Below are 16,671 nucleotides of genomic sequence, written 5' to 3'. Positions count from 1 at the left end.
GACCCCGCAGCCCTCGGGCCGTCGGACCGGCCGGCAGACCCGCGGTGAGCGAGGGGCAGCGCTGCCCTCTTCCCTAGGACCCGGCTCCGGGAGCACTGCCCTTTCCGTGGGAGAAGGAGAGGGCCCGACGGCCTCACGTCCAAAGCGAGCGCCACGGGGACTGACCCTCGAGGCCCGGGGCGCGGAAGGGGTAGTTGTGGATTGTGTGGGTGTGCTGGGTGCCCGGCGGCCCGTGGTGGGCACGACCCGATCTCGCTGGCGCTTCGAGACTTGACCTCCCCTCTTCCTCTCCTCTGGCACTCTAGGGCCCCTGGCCCAGCTGGGGCGCGGCTGGAGACCTCCAGGCCCGGTTGCGGGAGGAGCGAACCTGGTGTCCCTCGAGGTCTCCCAGAGCTGCAGGGCACCCCCTGGTGGCGGGCAGAGGAGCCGCAGTTTGAAGCCTGCCGTAGGCTTCCAACACGTGCTTCTGGGGAGGGTTCTTGCTTCTCTGTCTTCCCTCCCAGCGCCCCAGGCCCGGCCAGAGGTCGCGCATGCCAACTCTGTTTTCTTTGGGTCTGATTCCAGCTCTCTCTGGGTCCCCGGGGCCGGCCAAGGTGCACAGCACAGGCAGAAGCTCATTTAAGGACTTTGCCTGCTGCCAGCCTTCTGTTGGCCCCTCCGGCGGCCTTCTGGATCTTATCCTCTCTATCTCTGGTCAGTGCCACTGCCGGATAGGAGCATCGCCGTGGCCTTGGAACCCATAGGCTCCTCCCTACCCCTCGTGCCCCTCTGTTCCTCATCAATCCTCTTTATACTTGTCTGTCAGTGCCCACTGTGTCCCCCTAATTACCCCGTTCCATACCCGTTTTGGAATTTGGCCTCTACACCTATAATGACACCCTTGGTCTTTGCTCATCTGCGACCAACTGGTCCGCCCATCTTCCATCCTGCGCGCTCCAGTTTCTCTCTGTGGCGGTCACCTCTCCGGTTCCCCACTGCCTGCCCCAGCTCCCTCTCTGCCCCACCGCTCCCCTTCTCCCTTCCCCGCATCTGGGCCGCTCCTCTTCCATTCCTTCTGTAAAGGAAGGCCATGGTCAACATTTAAACGCTGCCTCGTGCTTCTGTGTGCTCTTCTGGAGCCATCCCTGCCGGCGCTTCTGGGGAAGGTACTTTGCAAGGCCAGCCAGCTTTCTCTCAGCCAAGGGGCAGCTGTCGCTCCTTGGGGGGCCCCCCTCAGCGACTCCCGGAGATGAGAAACCCCTACCTTCCTCTGTTCCTGACTGTGAGCACTTTAGCGACCACCTGGGCCCCACCCCCTTTCCCATTTCAAAGTGTGGCTGACAGAGGCCTGGGCCATCCAGGAAGCTCCATCCAGAGCCAGAAGGGGGACCCAGGAATCCTGACTTCGTGGCCTCACCAGCTTTCCTTAGATCTTGGGAGAGTCTTCGGAGGGGTGGGAGTGAATGGAATAGTTTCTTGCCTTTGAATTTGGCAAGCAGAACAAGAAGAGCCCTGCCTCAGTGTACCAGATGTTCTGGTTAGCCCCCCAGTGCTCCTAGGCAGGCACCCAGGGAGGGCTGTTGAAATGCCTTTGGGGGAGAAGCCTAAATAGCAAACACCCAGGAGGATGGAGCTCCCTCCCTAAAGGTTCGGTGTGGCCCCAGGCAAGTCACAGCCCTTGGAGAGAAAGTGTGTGATCTTAGGTCCTTCTGGGAGTCTGGAATAACACACCCAGAGGCAGGACTTCCGATCCCTTCTCTGCTTTTCCAAAGTAGGGGCGGGGGGCAAGCAGAGACCCCAGGAGGCTTGTCTCGTCCCTGGTTAGCAAAGTTTGGAGCAGCCCGTTGCTGTACCACATGGGTGATAGGAGTCAGCCAATTAAATTTCCTGTGTTCTCTGTTCTGTATTCCCCCTTTTTTCTTCCATTAGGAAGCTCCATTCGGAAATGCAGCCTCAGGTATGCAGAGAGAGAGAGAATGATTCGTGTTTATATAACTCGGGCAGCAGCCGGCTCTCAGCGGGGCCTGGGAAGGGGTGGGAGCTGAGGATAGAGGCAGGTGGTTCTCGGGAAAGAGGGGACCCTGAGGAGGGGGCTTGGACTGGGGGCCTCCCCATCCTGCCCCAGAGTTGACCCATAGAGGGCGCTAGGGGTCAGGGACAAGACAGAATGTGCTCCCGCCAGGCTAAGGGAAGACCCAGGCCTCAGGCCAGGCTCCGAGGAGAGGCCTCCGGTTCCCAGAGAGGGTGGTCATGTCCTCCACCTCCCTGGACACCTCAGAGCGCCCTGAAGACAGAGTTCTTGAGTAGAGGGTTTGCTTCCAGGAATCTCGCGTTTTGATACAAGCCTCTGTAAAGAAAGCCTTGTGTTGTGGTTTTTGTTGTTGTGTTTGTTACTTTTTGTTTTTTTCACTATCAGGACAGTCTTTGACCTCAACTTTTTCGTCACGGCAGTGGGTACAATCAGACTTTGCCTTTTCTCCCATGGAGGAGGCGAGGACTGACAAGAAACTTGTCCGCGCAATGGTCCAAGCTCTATGTATCTGCCAGAGGAAATGTTTTCTCATTGAGGATGATGCAGAGTGGCTGCTAGAAAATGGATATAGGACAGAGTTGGTTGGAGGCATAGCTGTCATGTACAGTTGGGCAGGTTGTTGACTGTCCAAGGGCACTCAGTGCAGGAGGAGAATAGGGGTGGAAATCCATTGTAAGCTCCACTCAACAAATCAGATACCCTAAAGGCAGACTGTGTCCTCCTGGAGAAAGGGACATCTTTCCCTAATTTGCAAGAAAGCCTTCATATCCTAACTAGCCAGGGGCCTGGAGGGCTACATGCCCCCAGAGGAAGATGCCTTTCTTTAATTCTCACTAAGGTGGCCCAATGGGAGGGTAAGCACAGCTCACTCCTCAGGCCCGTTCTCTCACTGTGGGGGACACCCCTTTCTGAATATGTGAGTCTGGGTCTGAACACATGGAGGACAGGGACCTGGGCAATGCCTTCTTCCCCCTCTGTCTCCTTTCGTGCCCCATCAGCAAGCCTGTGCGTGGGCTGGGGACTTCTTGCTTCCTCCTCACACCCACCAGCCTCCCATCATCCGCTGGCTCCCAGCCCCTTCCTTGTGTGTGGGACCATGGTCGTGGGAGTCAGACCAGCCTGGATCTGTGACTTTCTGCCTCTGTGACTTTGGGCAAGTTGCTTTGCCTCTCTGAGCACAGAGAGGAAGCCTTCTCTGTGAAATAGAGAAGAGCAGTCATGCCCGCCTCGTGGCTTGCCGTGGAGGTGAAGTGCACACGAGTGTGCAGGGAGTACTGTCATCACTGTTATCACTGTCATCCCTCCCAGGGCTGAACGGTGGCTCTTCTGTTTGGCGTTGTGTGTGAGGTTGGCTGCCTGTACCCCTGCGGGAGCGTGTCACCCCTGCAGGAGAGTGGACTTCTGTACAGATCACCAGGATCTGTCTCTGACCTCAGGATCCTTCAAGGGACTGCCTGGTCCCGCACGCGGCCGGGGCCTCAGAGCGTGTGTGACGTTCCCGCAGATCCATCGCACGCTGGCCTCTGCCCTTTGTCCCTTCCCGTGCATCCCGGGACCTCACTGGCTTTGCCTAAACCGTGGTGGCGGCCTCCTCCCTGGCCTCCTCGCCTCTGATCTGCAATTCCGGCTGCAGCCAGAGCGATCTTTCTCTAAGGCAGGTGGGATCGTGTCACTTGTTTGATTAAAACCCTTCCATGGCTCCCCATCGCCTACTGAATTAAGTCCGGACTTGGCACCGTGACATTCAAGGTCCTTGTAATCCGTCTGCGCCCTCCTTTATCTCCTCCTGTGCCTCCAATCCGACACTCCCGCATTCCACCGCACCTGCTCTTCTACCTGAACGCCCTTCCCGAGAAGATCTTTCAAAGCATTCAAAACCCAACTCGAACAGGACCTCTTCCTTGCATCTTCCTACTCATCTTGCTGTCTGACTGTCCATCCATTCATTATCCAGTTAGAAGGATCTACTTACACACACACATTAGGTGTCTCCTGTGTGCTGAGCGTGGTACTACATGCTAGAGATACAACAGTGAGCAGGCAGACAGGATCCCAGCTACCAGGGGTCTGGGGGCCCAGACAGGAGACTGACAATTAAGCAATTCTCATAAGCCATGATGAGAGCCGGTTGTGTGCAGGGGGAGGCCCAGCAGGTCCTTCCAGGAGGCAGTGATTAAGCAGAGACCTGCAGGCTGGTCAGCAGGAGGGAGGGAGGACGGGCGCAAGGAAAGCAGGCTCCAGGCCCGGAGGGAAAGGGTACTGAGGCCCGGAGGGGAGGGGGGATTAGAGGAACGGTAAGTTCAGTTGCCTAAAGAGGAACATACAGAATTTGGGGTGCAGGCATGGGAACCATGGGAAGTGAAGCCAGCGAGGGGGACAGTAGCCAGGCCCTGTGGGTCTTGGAAGCCACAGAGAGAGACTGGACTTCATCTGGGAGCTGTGGGGGTGCCAGAGGGTCTTTAGCAAGGGGGGCGGCCTGGCGGGAGGTGGGGGAGGGGGTTGATTTCAGAAGGCTCGCCCTGCTACTGAGCAGAGAACAGTTTGTGGTGAAGATGGGGTCCCGCCAAGGCCAGGGGCTGGCAGGGTAGGATTGGACAGGGCTAGGAGACTTCTAGGATGCAGGGGAGCCTCTGTTTGGGACACTGTGTAGGTCATGAGAAGGGGCTTTCAAGGAGAGGTGGAGGCCATGCTGGTGGGACATTCAGTGGAGGGGCCCGATAGGCACTTGTGCAGAAAAGATTGAGCCCATCCTGGGATCTCTAGGCCACAGGTAGATCTTTGGACCCACAGAATGGATGCGATCGCCCAGGATAAGTCTGTAGGATGGAAAGAAGGGACCCTCGCATTTCGGGGACAGGCGCATCCCAGGAAGCCTCCTCTGACCCATCCAGGCGCACGAGACTCCCACCTATACTAAGCCCAATAGCAATGGCTCAGATTTTCTTTTACTGCCCCCTTTGTATCATCCGCTAGATCCGTGGTTCTCAACCAGGGGCAATTTTGGCTTTTGGGGACGCTTGGCAATGTCTAGAGATCTTTCTGTTTCTCACAACTGGAGAGGAGATGTCCAGTGGGTACAGGCCAGGGGTGCTGCTAAACGTCCCACAGTGCATAGGACGCCCCCTCCCCCTCCCAACAAAGAATTATGCAGCCCGAAATGTTGACAGAGCGGAAGTTGGGAAGCCTGGCCCTGGATGAAAAGATCCTGAATGTGGGGCATTGGGCTTTTCCATTCTGGTCTCCCTGGCATCTAGCGCGGCATATGGTGCAAGATAAGCACTCACTACCCTCGTGGAGTTAAGTGTGGGCTTGGAGAGGGGGTCTCAGGCAATGCTTAAGCCCAGTCCCACGCAGGGCTGCCTCTCCCTCCTCGGAGGGAAGAACAGGCCGATGGAGAAAGGCTGCCGTAAAGCTGCCAGACCCCAGAGGTGGAGGATGTTCTGTAGTATATAGTTTTCTCCTTATCTTGTTAACTCCTGCCGTTTCTTTACCAGCCGAGTAAATATATGTTATTTTTTTTTTTTTAAACCAGCAAGTTACAGATAAACAAAATGAGAAAACATGACTAAGTACTGCATAAGAGCATGGGCTCTGGAGTCAGAGAAAGCCAAGTTTATGGCCTGACTTTGCCACTGATTCACCGAGTGAACCTCTGTTTCTTCATCTGTAAAATGGTTACAATAAACCTACCCCAGAATTCTGTAGGGAAGAGCCTAAGAGGTGAGACAGATAAGGGCTATGACCAAGGTGGTGTAGACAGATGCGGGGTGGTAGTTTTCAACAGAGTGACTACATATGCATGAGTCCTGTGTGTGTGTGTGTGTGTGTGTGTGTGTGTGTGTGTGTGTGTATCTCTTTATATACGAAAGCATTTTTAAGTAGCCATAATCCCACCGCCACTTGGCTAACATTTCAGTGCATATCCTTCTTGACACATATAGATTTTTAAAAAATAAAAATGGCATCTTGCTTTCTACATATGCCTTTGTAACCTGCTTTTTTTACTCCATAATATATTGTGGATGTCTTGCCATTTCGATAAATATACGTCTACATCATCATTTTTTAAGAGCTGCATGTTCTCCATTGTGTGGCTGGCCTATCATTCATTCCACCAGCCCCCACCGTTGGACATTGGGTTGTTTCCAACACTTCGCCATTACAAACAATTCTGCGATGAACATCCTTGTACTCACGTCTCCACGTTCTTGTCCTGTGATTTCCTTGGGGACCACTTGGATGTTTTTGGCAGAAGGCATATGACCCTGACCAGATTCTTGGAGTAGAAGCCCTTGTGCCCAGCAGGGAGGGGGCTGGGGGTCCCCGAGGAAAGGAAAGGATGACGGATGCCAGAGGACTGCTTTGACTCCTGCAAAGTAGGTCCTGATGTTAAGACGGGACTTCTCTGTGAGCAACAGAGGAGAAGCTTCACCCTGTCTCTCGTCTTCACTGTGCTGATTGCAGAGTAGGGGGCGGGGGGTGGGAGGTGGACTGTGTGTGTGTGATGGGCAGGGTGACAGTCACCAGGCAGGCGGGGAACACAAGGTGGACGGGCCCAGGCAGGCTGATGGATGGGTAGCCGACGCAGACGGATCCAGGTCAGTGGGCAGACAGGATGATGGGCAGTGATGAGCCGGACAGATTCAGGTGACCACACATTGGACCGCAGCCTCCCCTGGGGCCCCAGGAACTCGGGCTGCCGAGGTGTATGTTCAGGGGCAGCCGGGAACTCCTGGGAGGTACAGCCAGGCCCTGAGGCCACGAGGCTGCCCGGGCTTCTGTCTTCTATCCGCCAAGCAGGATGTTTGAGATGACACACTGCAGAGCTGAAAGGGCCGTTAGGGGTGAATGGGCCCAACCCCATCCAGTAGATGGGGAACCGAGGCCGAGGGGAAAGGGGACTTGCCCAGGGTCCTACAGTGTCGCAGCGGCAGACTGAGATCATGGCCTCTCGTTTCATCCATTTTCGTTTCCGAAGGGAGCCTCTCGCCCGGCCTTGCAGGGCTGGGGACGAGGTCGGCAGAGGAGGGCTTACGGCAGGGGAGGAGGCCTGGGAGGTCAGAGTGCACATTTCTCCATCCAGCCGCTGGTCGCGGTTCTGTTCACACCACGCTACTGTGCACTGATGTGAACACGGACCCAGGAGCGGGCTGCTGGGTTCCGACCCCACTCTGCTTCTCACTGGCTGGCTGGCCTCAGAAAAATAGCCCAACCTTCGGCCTCAGTTTCCTCATCTGTATCTACATTGTAGGTTCATTGAGAGGACTGAATGAGTCCTCCGGGTGCCTGGGCTATTTAGTCGGTTAATTGTCTGACTTCAACTCAGGTCATGATCTCATGGTTCATGAGTTCAAGCCCCGCTGTGCTGACAGCTCAAAGCCTGGCGCCTGCTTTGGATTCCGTGTCTCCCTCTCTCTCTGCCCCTCCCCCACTCACACTCTGTCTCTCTCTCAAAAATAAATAAACATTCAAAAAACTTTTTGTAATTAAAAAAAGAATAGTACCTAGCCCACAATGAGTGTTGTATACGCATTAACTAGTAATATTACGTGATTTTGCCTTTATTTTTCCCTTTGACTTCTGTGTGTGTTTGTGTGCATATGCGTGCTTAGAAGTAGGCTGTGTCCACTTGAGGGCAAAGACTGGGTCTTTCTCATCTTCTATTCCTCCCTACCCCGCCATCATTAGGGCTCTTTAGCCAGTTGAGCACATAGTAGGTGCTCAATAAATGTGTCTTGATGAAGTGGCTTATTTGATTACATCCAGTTGAAGGGATTAGGGAAGCTCATCGGGAAGGCAGCACCTGAGCTGTGCATTGAAGTCTGGATGGCACTGCGCCAGGTGGAGGTGGCAGGGAGGGCATTCCAAGTGGTAGGGACAGCAAAGGAGGGGAAACTTGGTGAATGTTTGGGCCACAGGTGGGCTGCACAGTACAGGGTATGTAAGGGAGAGGAATGAGCAAGCTACCCAAGGAAGGTTCACCGGATTCAGGAGCATGGAGCTCCAGGTTGTAGGAGCCATTGACGGTTGTTGACTGGAGCTAAGCTGCAGGAACATCACATCGGTGGCATTGTTTCAGGGTCAGCTTTTAGGAAAGAGAAAGGAAGCAGAGGGCACGGGCAGCTGAAGTCATCCAGGAGAGAAGTTGGGGGCTTGAATGGGGTCATGGAGGACTGGGACCAAAGGGGAAAAGCACCAAGGAAATAGGATCATCAGGTCTCAGAGCTGCTTGGTTGTGGGAGATGAAGGAGAAGTGAAATATGAACAGGTCTAAGGCCTGGGTATCTGAGAGCCCTGGGGTGCCAGTAATCAAGTTGAGGATTCTATACTTGGGAGATACAGGGGAAAGTTGAGATGCCAACTGAGATTATTCATCCAACCAGCATCCTGTCTAAGCCATACTTCTTTCCATTTATCCATCATCCATCCATCCACCCATTCAGCTGTCCATCTGTCCATCCATCCATCCATCCATCTATCCACCCCTCCATCCATCTATCCATCCACTCACCTATCCATCCATCCATCCACCCATCCACCCATCTACCCACCCATCCATCCGTCCATCCGTCCATCCATCCTCCTCCTGCCCACCCATCTCCATTTAAACATCCATCTGCCCATAGGTCACCCACCTCCACCCTCCATCCATCTACCTGTCATCTCCCACCATTACTAACACCTGTCTTTTCATCTTTTTGCTACCCATCTACCTGCTGTCATTCATCCATCAATCCACCAACTCATTCATCCATCCAAGATACACTTCTTGTGAGCCTTCAGCGTGCCAGGCTGTGGTAAAACCCTGCCACAATCACTTGGAGATGTCTATTAATAAATATAGTAATCAGAAAAGCCAATGGAGGGCCCGGGATTCATTTACCTGGAAGAGAGAAATATGAAAGGAGCCTTTACATCTCTGAAGCTATAACAGATGCCCTGATAAAAGGTGGCCTGTAGATCAGCCATGTTCTATTCCCAGGACAGAACAGAGGAAATTGGCTGCATTTGCAGCTGGAGGGATTGAGGTTAGCTTGGAGGGAGAATGACCTTACTGATCATTACAAGTGTCTAAGTACCTACTGATGATGTGTTTGGGCTGCAGCGGGATACGAAATCCACATGGGTGAGCTAAAGGGAATGGGGGCCCACTGAGGCGTTTCCGGAATAGTTAGTGGAGGAGGACTTGGGGCGCAGCTGGGTGGAATGTTCCAGTGGGTGTGGAGAAGCAGAGGACCAAGGTGAGGGGTCTTTAGGGGAAGGGGCCTGTGTGGGCTGCGGAGGCAAACTGTGGCTGTGTTGAGCCAGGACAAAATAAGGCACCTAGGTGATGGGTTGGGAGGAGAGAGCTGTTAGTTCTCAAAACTACCGTTAGAAGGAGAGCGCCTCCATTCTCCTGTCCCAGCCCCCTGCCCTTCCTCAGCAAACATTTCCATTGAAGCCTCCATCCTCTTACATGGCCCTGACCCCTCCTGGAGCCTCTGTCCCTTGATTTAGCCCTTGGTCCCCTCACTGGACCCATGTTCTCTTTTCTGAGTGTCTGTCCCCTGAAGACCCCCCCTCCCATTCTCCTCACAAATCCCAGGCCCCTCAACTGAGCCCCTGGCCAGAATCCTCTCCTCCAGACTCCCCGCCCCCACTGTCTCTGAGCCCCATCTCCTTGTGGGGGCCCTCTCCTCTCTTGGCAGGGAGCCCCCATCCCCAGCATTGTCAGCAGAGCTCATGACCCCCTTTGCAGGAGCCCCATCCCCTCAGGAAGTCCCCAGTCCTCTCCCTGGGCACTGTCCCCTTCTGAAGACCCAAGTCCCTCTCCCGGCACTGCACCACTTGGCTAAGCTGCCCGCCCCTGTTCCTAACAGAATTCTGTCTCTTTTCTGGACCCTCCTCTTCTCCTTGAGCTCCTCAGGGGGCCCTGCTCCCCCTTCAAGGAGCCCTGTGCCACCCCCCTCCAGGAAGCAGACCCTTTCTGCTTCAGGCACCGCCAGCCTGTTCTGGAAGCCCCCGGGGCTCTCCATCAACCCAGCCAGCCCTCAGCCCCTCCCCGCAGCCTGCTCTGAACTATGGGGGGCTTCAGGGATGGAGGGGTTCATAGGTCCCCAAGTGGGCTGCACTGGGGGTGGAGACCAGCAGCTTTGGCGGCTCAGCTCGCTCGCTCACTCGTGGGCTAGGACAATCTGGAGACTCTCAGCTGCTTCTGGGTTAGGAAAACAATCACAAATTAGAGAAAATGCTCTGGGAAATTGCTCCACTGTGCGAGAGGGAGGCCGCCTCCGGAGAGAGGCAAAGAGGCTCCTAAGCCAGCAGTGGCTCCCTGTGGCCTCACCCATCCACTCCAAACCATCTGCTTGGCATGTGAGGCCCCATCCCATCATCTGACATGGCTATCCGTAGAGCCCCCTCCGCACCTGCACGAGCTAAGCCAGGGCTCCAGGGTCCGCTCCCACCTGTGGGCCTTTGTTCACAGGGGCTGAAGTCTGCCTTCTCCTCAGTCTGAATGGCCCCTTTCCGCCCTTCTGGGGTCCTTGTTATCTGTCCTGACTCTTTGATGATCCCTCAAGGATGGGAAGCGCGTCTAAAACAGACAGAGGCAGACAGATCTGGGTATCAGTCCTCCTCTGATACATGTTAGCTGCGTGGCTTTGGGCAAGTCTCTTTGATGTTCTGAGCCTCGGTTTCTTCATCTGTAAAATGGGGAGAGTGAGACCTCCCTTGCGGGGTTGTGACTGGGAAGGAACGAAGTCACGGGCACACAGTGCACTGCTCATAGTAGGTACCCAACTAATGAAGGTGCTTTGGGCTGTGAGGTCCAGGATTTAGTTACGTCCAGTTTCCAACATCTCCAACCGCCCACTGTGTATTTGATGGCCCTCCATTCCCCTACTGAGAAGGTGCGAAAAGAGGGTGCACGAACTTCAGGACAGGATTTAGGGGGTTCCTGATAGAAGACGAAGCAATAATTATAAGTCGAAAGTCTCTAGCTGTGAGGCGATCTTGCATCAGAAGGAGTTAGGATAGTGGCAGAGATTGTGGATTCTTTGGCCAGCCGACTCTAGGTCCCTCTGCTGCCCTTCCCTAGCTCCCTGACCTTACTTGACTGACTTAACCACCTCAGTTTCTCCATCTGTAAAATGGGGGTGATAGCCATGGTGCCTGCTTCACAGGGTTACAGGGAAGATTCAATGAGTTAACATTCGTGTAGAGCTCGGACCCGTGCCTGGCCTTACCTTCTGTAAGGCCTACAGAAGGTTTGTTTGGTTGAACCAAGGAGGGTGCAGGGACAGAAGAATGGAGAACAGGGGAGCTCAAGCAAGATAGGAAATGGGCTTTATTTTTTTATTTAATTTTTCATTTTTAAACGTTTATTTATTTTTGAGAGACAGAGCATGAGTGGGGGAGGGGCAGAGAGAGAAGGAGACAGAATCCGAAGTAGGCTCCAGGCTCTGAGCTGTCAGCCCAGACCCCAACGAGGGGCTCACACTCACAAACCACGAGATCATGACCTGAGCTGAAGTTGGCCATTTAACCCACTGAACCACCCAGGCACCCTGGAAATGAGCTTTCAGGCCTGAGTTTTCACGGAGTTAGAGACTGGCCAGCTGCCTGTCAAACTGGGCTCTTTCTGAATGAGGGAGTGCGGGGTGTTCTCAAAGGAAAAAGGCTTCCTCTGGAGACCACTCGAGTGCCTCATTTGGAGAAGGGTGGGCGCAGGGACAGAGGCAGGCCCTGCAGGGGCAGAAGGGGAAGGGGTCAGGGCCCTTGGCTGCACCTCCGAGCCCCACGGAATTCACCTGCCCTTCCTCTGGCCCAGTGGTGGCTTCCTGTCCGTGAAAGGTGAGCCCCCGTCGCTGTCTGGCCCACTGAAGGGGGGCAGAGACCCTGTGTCAGAGCGCCTCAGCGAATTCCCTCCCGCTGTCTGGCTGCGCGAGGAGGGGAGGGGTGTCCCGGAGCACCCTGGAGGGGTGGCCCAGACCCCAGTCCTTGTCCTCCAGGAACTTGGGGGAAACAGCCGCTTCCTGGTGTCGCTCTTCTCCCTGGCCTCAGCTTCCTCCTTTGACCTTTTCCTTCTTCCAGTATCCTTCCTGCCCCTCTCCTTCCAGCCTTTCCCCAAGACTCCTCCCCAAGCAGAGGATGGGAGGGGCACCCCTGGAGGAGTGAGAGTTGGTACAAACTGGGGGCATGGCTGGAACTTCTGATTGGCTGTTCAGGGCCATTCTTTTCCCTGGTTGTCATAGCAGCCATTTCCTGGGGTTGTCAGTGATGAAACTCATAATATTGTTTCCAAATAATCCGTGTAATTGAAATAACAATTGAGCTGTTAACTCGTCTCTCACACCCGGGCTGGGACACAGCCTCCCCCTCCTACAGCCTCCTACCCACCCTGGGAAGCGCCGGCCCCTCCCCATCTCCTCTCTGAGGCTCCAGCCCCTTCCCTGGGTCGGAGGAAGCTAGAGGAGGTGGTGTCCTTGTAGAATCCTAGAAAGTCAGGCCCCCAGAGCTGAACCAGAACTTAGAAACCCCTCTCCTTTAGCATCCAGAGGCACAGAGGAGGGGGTAGGGATTTTCACCGGGGCCGCACGGGGAGGAAGCAGCTAAATTGGGGCACAAAGCTCTGCTTTTCAGCAGCGGTTGGAGTTGTTTTGAGGGGCTGACATATAAAACCACAGAGCTGTCCCCTTCTAACGACTTGCGCTCATATGACCCCTTACCCTCCCCCACCCCTATTTTACAGGTGAACAAACTGAGCCCCGAGAAGTTAAGCTTAATCCAGGCGTTCTTGTAACTTGTCAGAAAATACCTGTTGAATGGATGGATCTCAAAGAGCACAGGCCACTTTCCTCCCTCTGTCACCCCTGCCCCCCAGTTAGGGACTGAGACCCGCTTTCTTCAGTCAGAGAGCTTCCTGGAAGAGGGGGTTGAGGGTAACGTGGGGGTGGGGGGCGTGTGGCTTAGAAGAAGAGGAGGAGAGATTTGTGTAGGGGATGAGAGGGGGAGGAGATCCTGCAGTACTGACCCCCACCCCCTTCCTCTGCTAGCTTGGGTCTGAGGCCTGTGTTCAGATCATACATGTGAAGAATGCAGGTCCCTGCCTAGTCCTCAGCCTGGGGTGGCCTGAAAAACGGGAGAAGCAAGGCCTTTTTTCCTGTGAGTGCTTGTCGCCGGGGACACGCGGGATGCAGGTCGCCACAGACGGCTCCCTGTAGTGGCAGCTCCACAGAGGATAAAAGCATTTTTTAAATAGCGTCTGGTCGCTGTCCAAGGCTCTCCCTGGGTCCGCAGACTGTGGGGGCGGCTGGGGCGGTAGGCAGGCACTGCTGGGAGTGGGGGTGGGGGCAGTCTTCTGAACGTGAGACTGGGTGACAGCAAGCGGTTGGCTTCCTTCCCTGGATTCTAGAGGCTTGGAACCACTAAGGGTCTTGGCAACCGTCTATTGCTGCCATTCATTCACGCTTATTTATTCAACATTTATTGAGCAACTACTCTGTGCCAGGCACTGTGTAGGCCTTGAGGATATAAGGATTAGGGACACCCCGCCTCTATTTTCAAGGGCTCTTTCATTCTAGAAGGGAAGACATGCGCACACAGCACCTACCGTTGCTCGAGAGGGTTAGCGGGAGGTAGGTACTGAGGGAGCGCAGAGGAAGGCGGAAGAAAGGCCCCCTGGAGCAAGTGACTTGGGCTCAGTCTTGGTGGAGGAATAGGAGTTCTCTGGGTAGAGAATGGGGCGGGGGGTATTTCAGCGGGGTCGGCATAAGCGAAGGCAGGGAAGTTTTCACGGCTAGAGAAGTTCGGTTGGGTCAAATGTTGGCTGCCTTTGAGGAAACCGGGTTCTGAAGACGGGCAGTGACGTGTCCCAAGTGCCACCTCAAGTTGGGGCGCGGCCGGGTCTGAAACACGAGATACTGTTAGAAAATCAGGACATCAGGGGTGGCCCAGGTGGCTCAGTTGGTTGAGTGTCTGACTTTGTCTTGGGTCATGGTCTCACGGCTCATGAGTTGGAGACCCACACCAGGCTCACTGTGGCCAGCCTGGACCCTGCTTCGGATCCTCCATCCCCCTCTGTCAGCCCCTCCCCCACTCGTGCTCATTTTCTCTCCAAAGTAAATAAACATTAAAAATATATATAAAAAAGGGGCGCCTGGGTGGCTCAGTCGGTTAAGGGACCCGACTTCATCTCAGGTCATGATCATGAAGTTCGTGGGTTCCGGCCCCGCATTGGGCTCTGTGCTGACAGCTCAGAGCCTGGATCCTGCTTCAGATTTGGTGTCTCCCTCTCTCTCTGACCCTCCCCCGCTCATGCTCTCTCTCTCTCTCTCTCAAAAAAAATTTTTTTTTAATTAAGAAAAAAATATATAAAAGGGAGAAAGAAAGAAAGAAAGAACAAACCAGAACATGGGAGCTAGGCAAGGTTTGGAAAGGCTCTAGTCCAAACGTCCCCCCCTTTCCGGACGGGGAAAAGAGGTTCGGGGATGCCCCTCGGATGTGGCAGAGCTGGGATTGGAAGCTGGTCTCTTGGGCCTCAGAGGCTGAATGAACAATTTTCAGAGCACCGAGGCTGGGAGCACAGTGAGTGCCACCTCGGTTCAGCCAGACGGCCGCAAGGACAGGCAAGGACAGGCTGCCCTGTGCACTCCTGCCCCAGCGCTGGCACTGACGCTCACTCAGGAGTGTGGGCCCAGCGGGAGGCCTTGGCTGCAACACCTCTCTCTTGGCTGCGTGGACCTGAGTCCTGCCCCTGATTCTCCGGGTGACCTTGGGTAAGACAGTACCCCTGTCCAGGTCTTAGATTCCACAATGTGTGTGCTCCCTGAGGACAGGTGTCAATGATGGGAGAGGGGAGGGGCACTGGTGGGACATTTGGCAGTTTCTGGACTCACTTTTGGGCACCCCAATGGCAGGGACAAGGGTGCACCGGCACCTAGTGGGTGGAGGCCAGGGGAGCTGCTGACCATCCTCCCGTGTCTAGGACAGCCCCCACCACAGAGAACTTTCGAGTCCCAAATGGCAAGAGTGCTGAGGCAAGAAGCGTTGCGGAGGGAGTGTCGTCGGTGGAGATCAAATGAGTCGAGAGAGGGGGCACTGAGGACTGTGCGGAGATGCACCTGGTGCTCTAAGGCAGAGAAGCAGAAGTGGCCTTGACGTCAGGCCAAGTGGGCTGTGCGGAGAGACACTTAACCTTCCCAGGGCTCAGTCCCTTCCTCACAGGGAATGGGGCAGTAATAGCAGTGCCTGTCTCAGGGCTGAGAGGGTGTGAGGAGATCATGCGCATAGATAGCAGAGGGAGACAGCACCCTGGGAAGCCCGGAGACCCCCACCCGAGCCTCTCCACTGCCAACACAAGTCCCGAGTCCCTGGGCTCAAGCTCCGGAGCCAGCTCTGCCACCAAGCCATTGGATTTTTAGGCGCCTTGACCTCTCTGTGCCTCAGTTTCCCGTGTGTGGAATGAGCATCACACACGGGAAATGAGCTGTGGCTTGGCTGGGGGGGCGGCGGATGAAAGGCGAGCTAACAGGTAGGAAGCACTTCAAGAGGCACAGAGTCAGTGCTCAGCCGTGTGAGCCACTGCAGGCTCCGTCTGGAGCAAGGGAGGCACTGGTCCCATTCCAGGAGGCGTCTCTGACTCTGGTCCTCCGGGTGCCTTGTGCCTTCCTCATCTCTCCACAGCTGCCTGCCTGTCCCTCCCCTCAACCCCAGCCTCCCGCAGACCCGGGCCCTCTGTCTCCCTGCAGCTCCCACCCTGCTTGTCCTTGACTTCTAGGATCTCAGCTCTACCCCCAGAGCCAGGGGGAGCCGAGAGAGAAGCTGCATCCGCTGGGGAGGGGCACGTGTGCACCTGCGCCTCCCTCGCTAACTCAGGCCCCGTCACTCCAGCCCACAGCCCTCAGCGCTCATACCGAGCCCTGACCCACCTGGGGCGGTGCCTGGCCGACCCTTCAGAGAACAGACGAACGCTCTGGCACAGGCCTCCTGGCTTCAGCACTATCGGGCATGTGGGGCTGGGTCATTCTTGTTGAGGGGCGTCTCTGTGCCGCGTAGGGTACTTACCAGCATCCCTGGTCTCTACCCCCTAGATGCCAATAGCTCCCTTCCTCCTCCAGTCACAACGACCAAAAATGATTGCAGACATTGCTAGATGTCCCCTGGGTGGCCAAATCACCTCCTGGCAGAGAGCTATTGTTCTAGAACTTTGCAATAAAATGTGAGTTTCTGTCTTATGGTGTCCTGGCAGAGAAACTTTTTTTTTAAGTTTATTTATTCTGGGGGAGAGAGAGAGTCCCAAGTAGGCTCTGTACTGTCAGCACAGAGCCCGACTGGTGGCTTGAACCTAGGAACTGTGACATTGTGACCTGAACTGAAGTCGGCTCAACTTATTGAGCCACCCAGGCACCCTTGGCAGAGAAACTTTTAAAACCTAATGACTGTCCTCAGTTCAGGCCCCCGACGCCGCCCTCAGCCTTTATCCCATTTTCTGACCAAAGTTCCAGTCCTTTGACCCGTTCCCCACCCCAGCTGGTCACAAGTGTCAGGCCCAGCTCCCAAGCTCTTGGCCCTCACCAGGAACCCAGAATCTTTTTTTTTTATGTCTTTATTTTCTTTTGAGAGACAGAGACAGAAGGGCAGAGAGAGAGGGAAACACAGAATCAGAAGCAGGCTCCAGGCTC

General features: G+C 55.1%; 1 protein-coding gene across 1 annotated transcript in view; it reads left to right on the top strand.

The window, feature by feature from the left end:
* Positions 1–16,671, top strand: part of CDH22 (cadherin 22) — a 124,377-nt gene that overhangs the window by 5,529 nt on the left and 102,177 nt on the right. Inside the window, exons 3-5 of the mRNA XM_029917960.1 lie at positions 306–445; positions 565–693; positions 1,909–1,936. Of these exons, the coding sequence (XP_029773820.1) occupies positions 306–445; positions 565–693; positions 1,909–1,936 (297 nt within the window). The remainder of the gene's footprint in view (positions 1–305; positions 446–564; positions 694–1,908; positions 1,937–16,671) is intronic.

Source organism: Suricata suricatta, chromosome 12, assembly GCF_006229205.1.
Source record: "Suricata suricatta isolate VVHF042 chromosome 12, meerkat_22Aug2017_6uvM2_HiC, whole genome shotgun sequence".
Taxonomy (NCBI): Eukaryota; Metazoa; Chordata; class Mammalia; order Carnivora; family Herpestidae; genus Suricata; species Suricata suricatta.
Note: the sequence above shows the minus strand (reverse complement) of the source record. Positions and strands in the feature narration are given on the sequence as shown.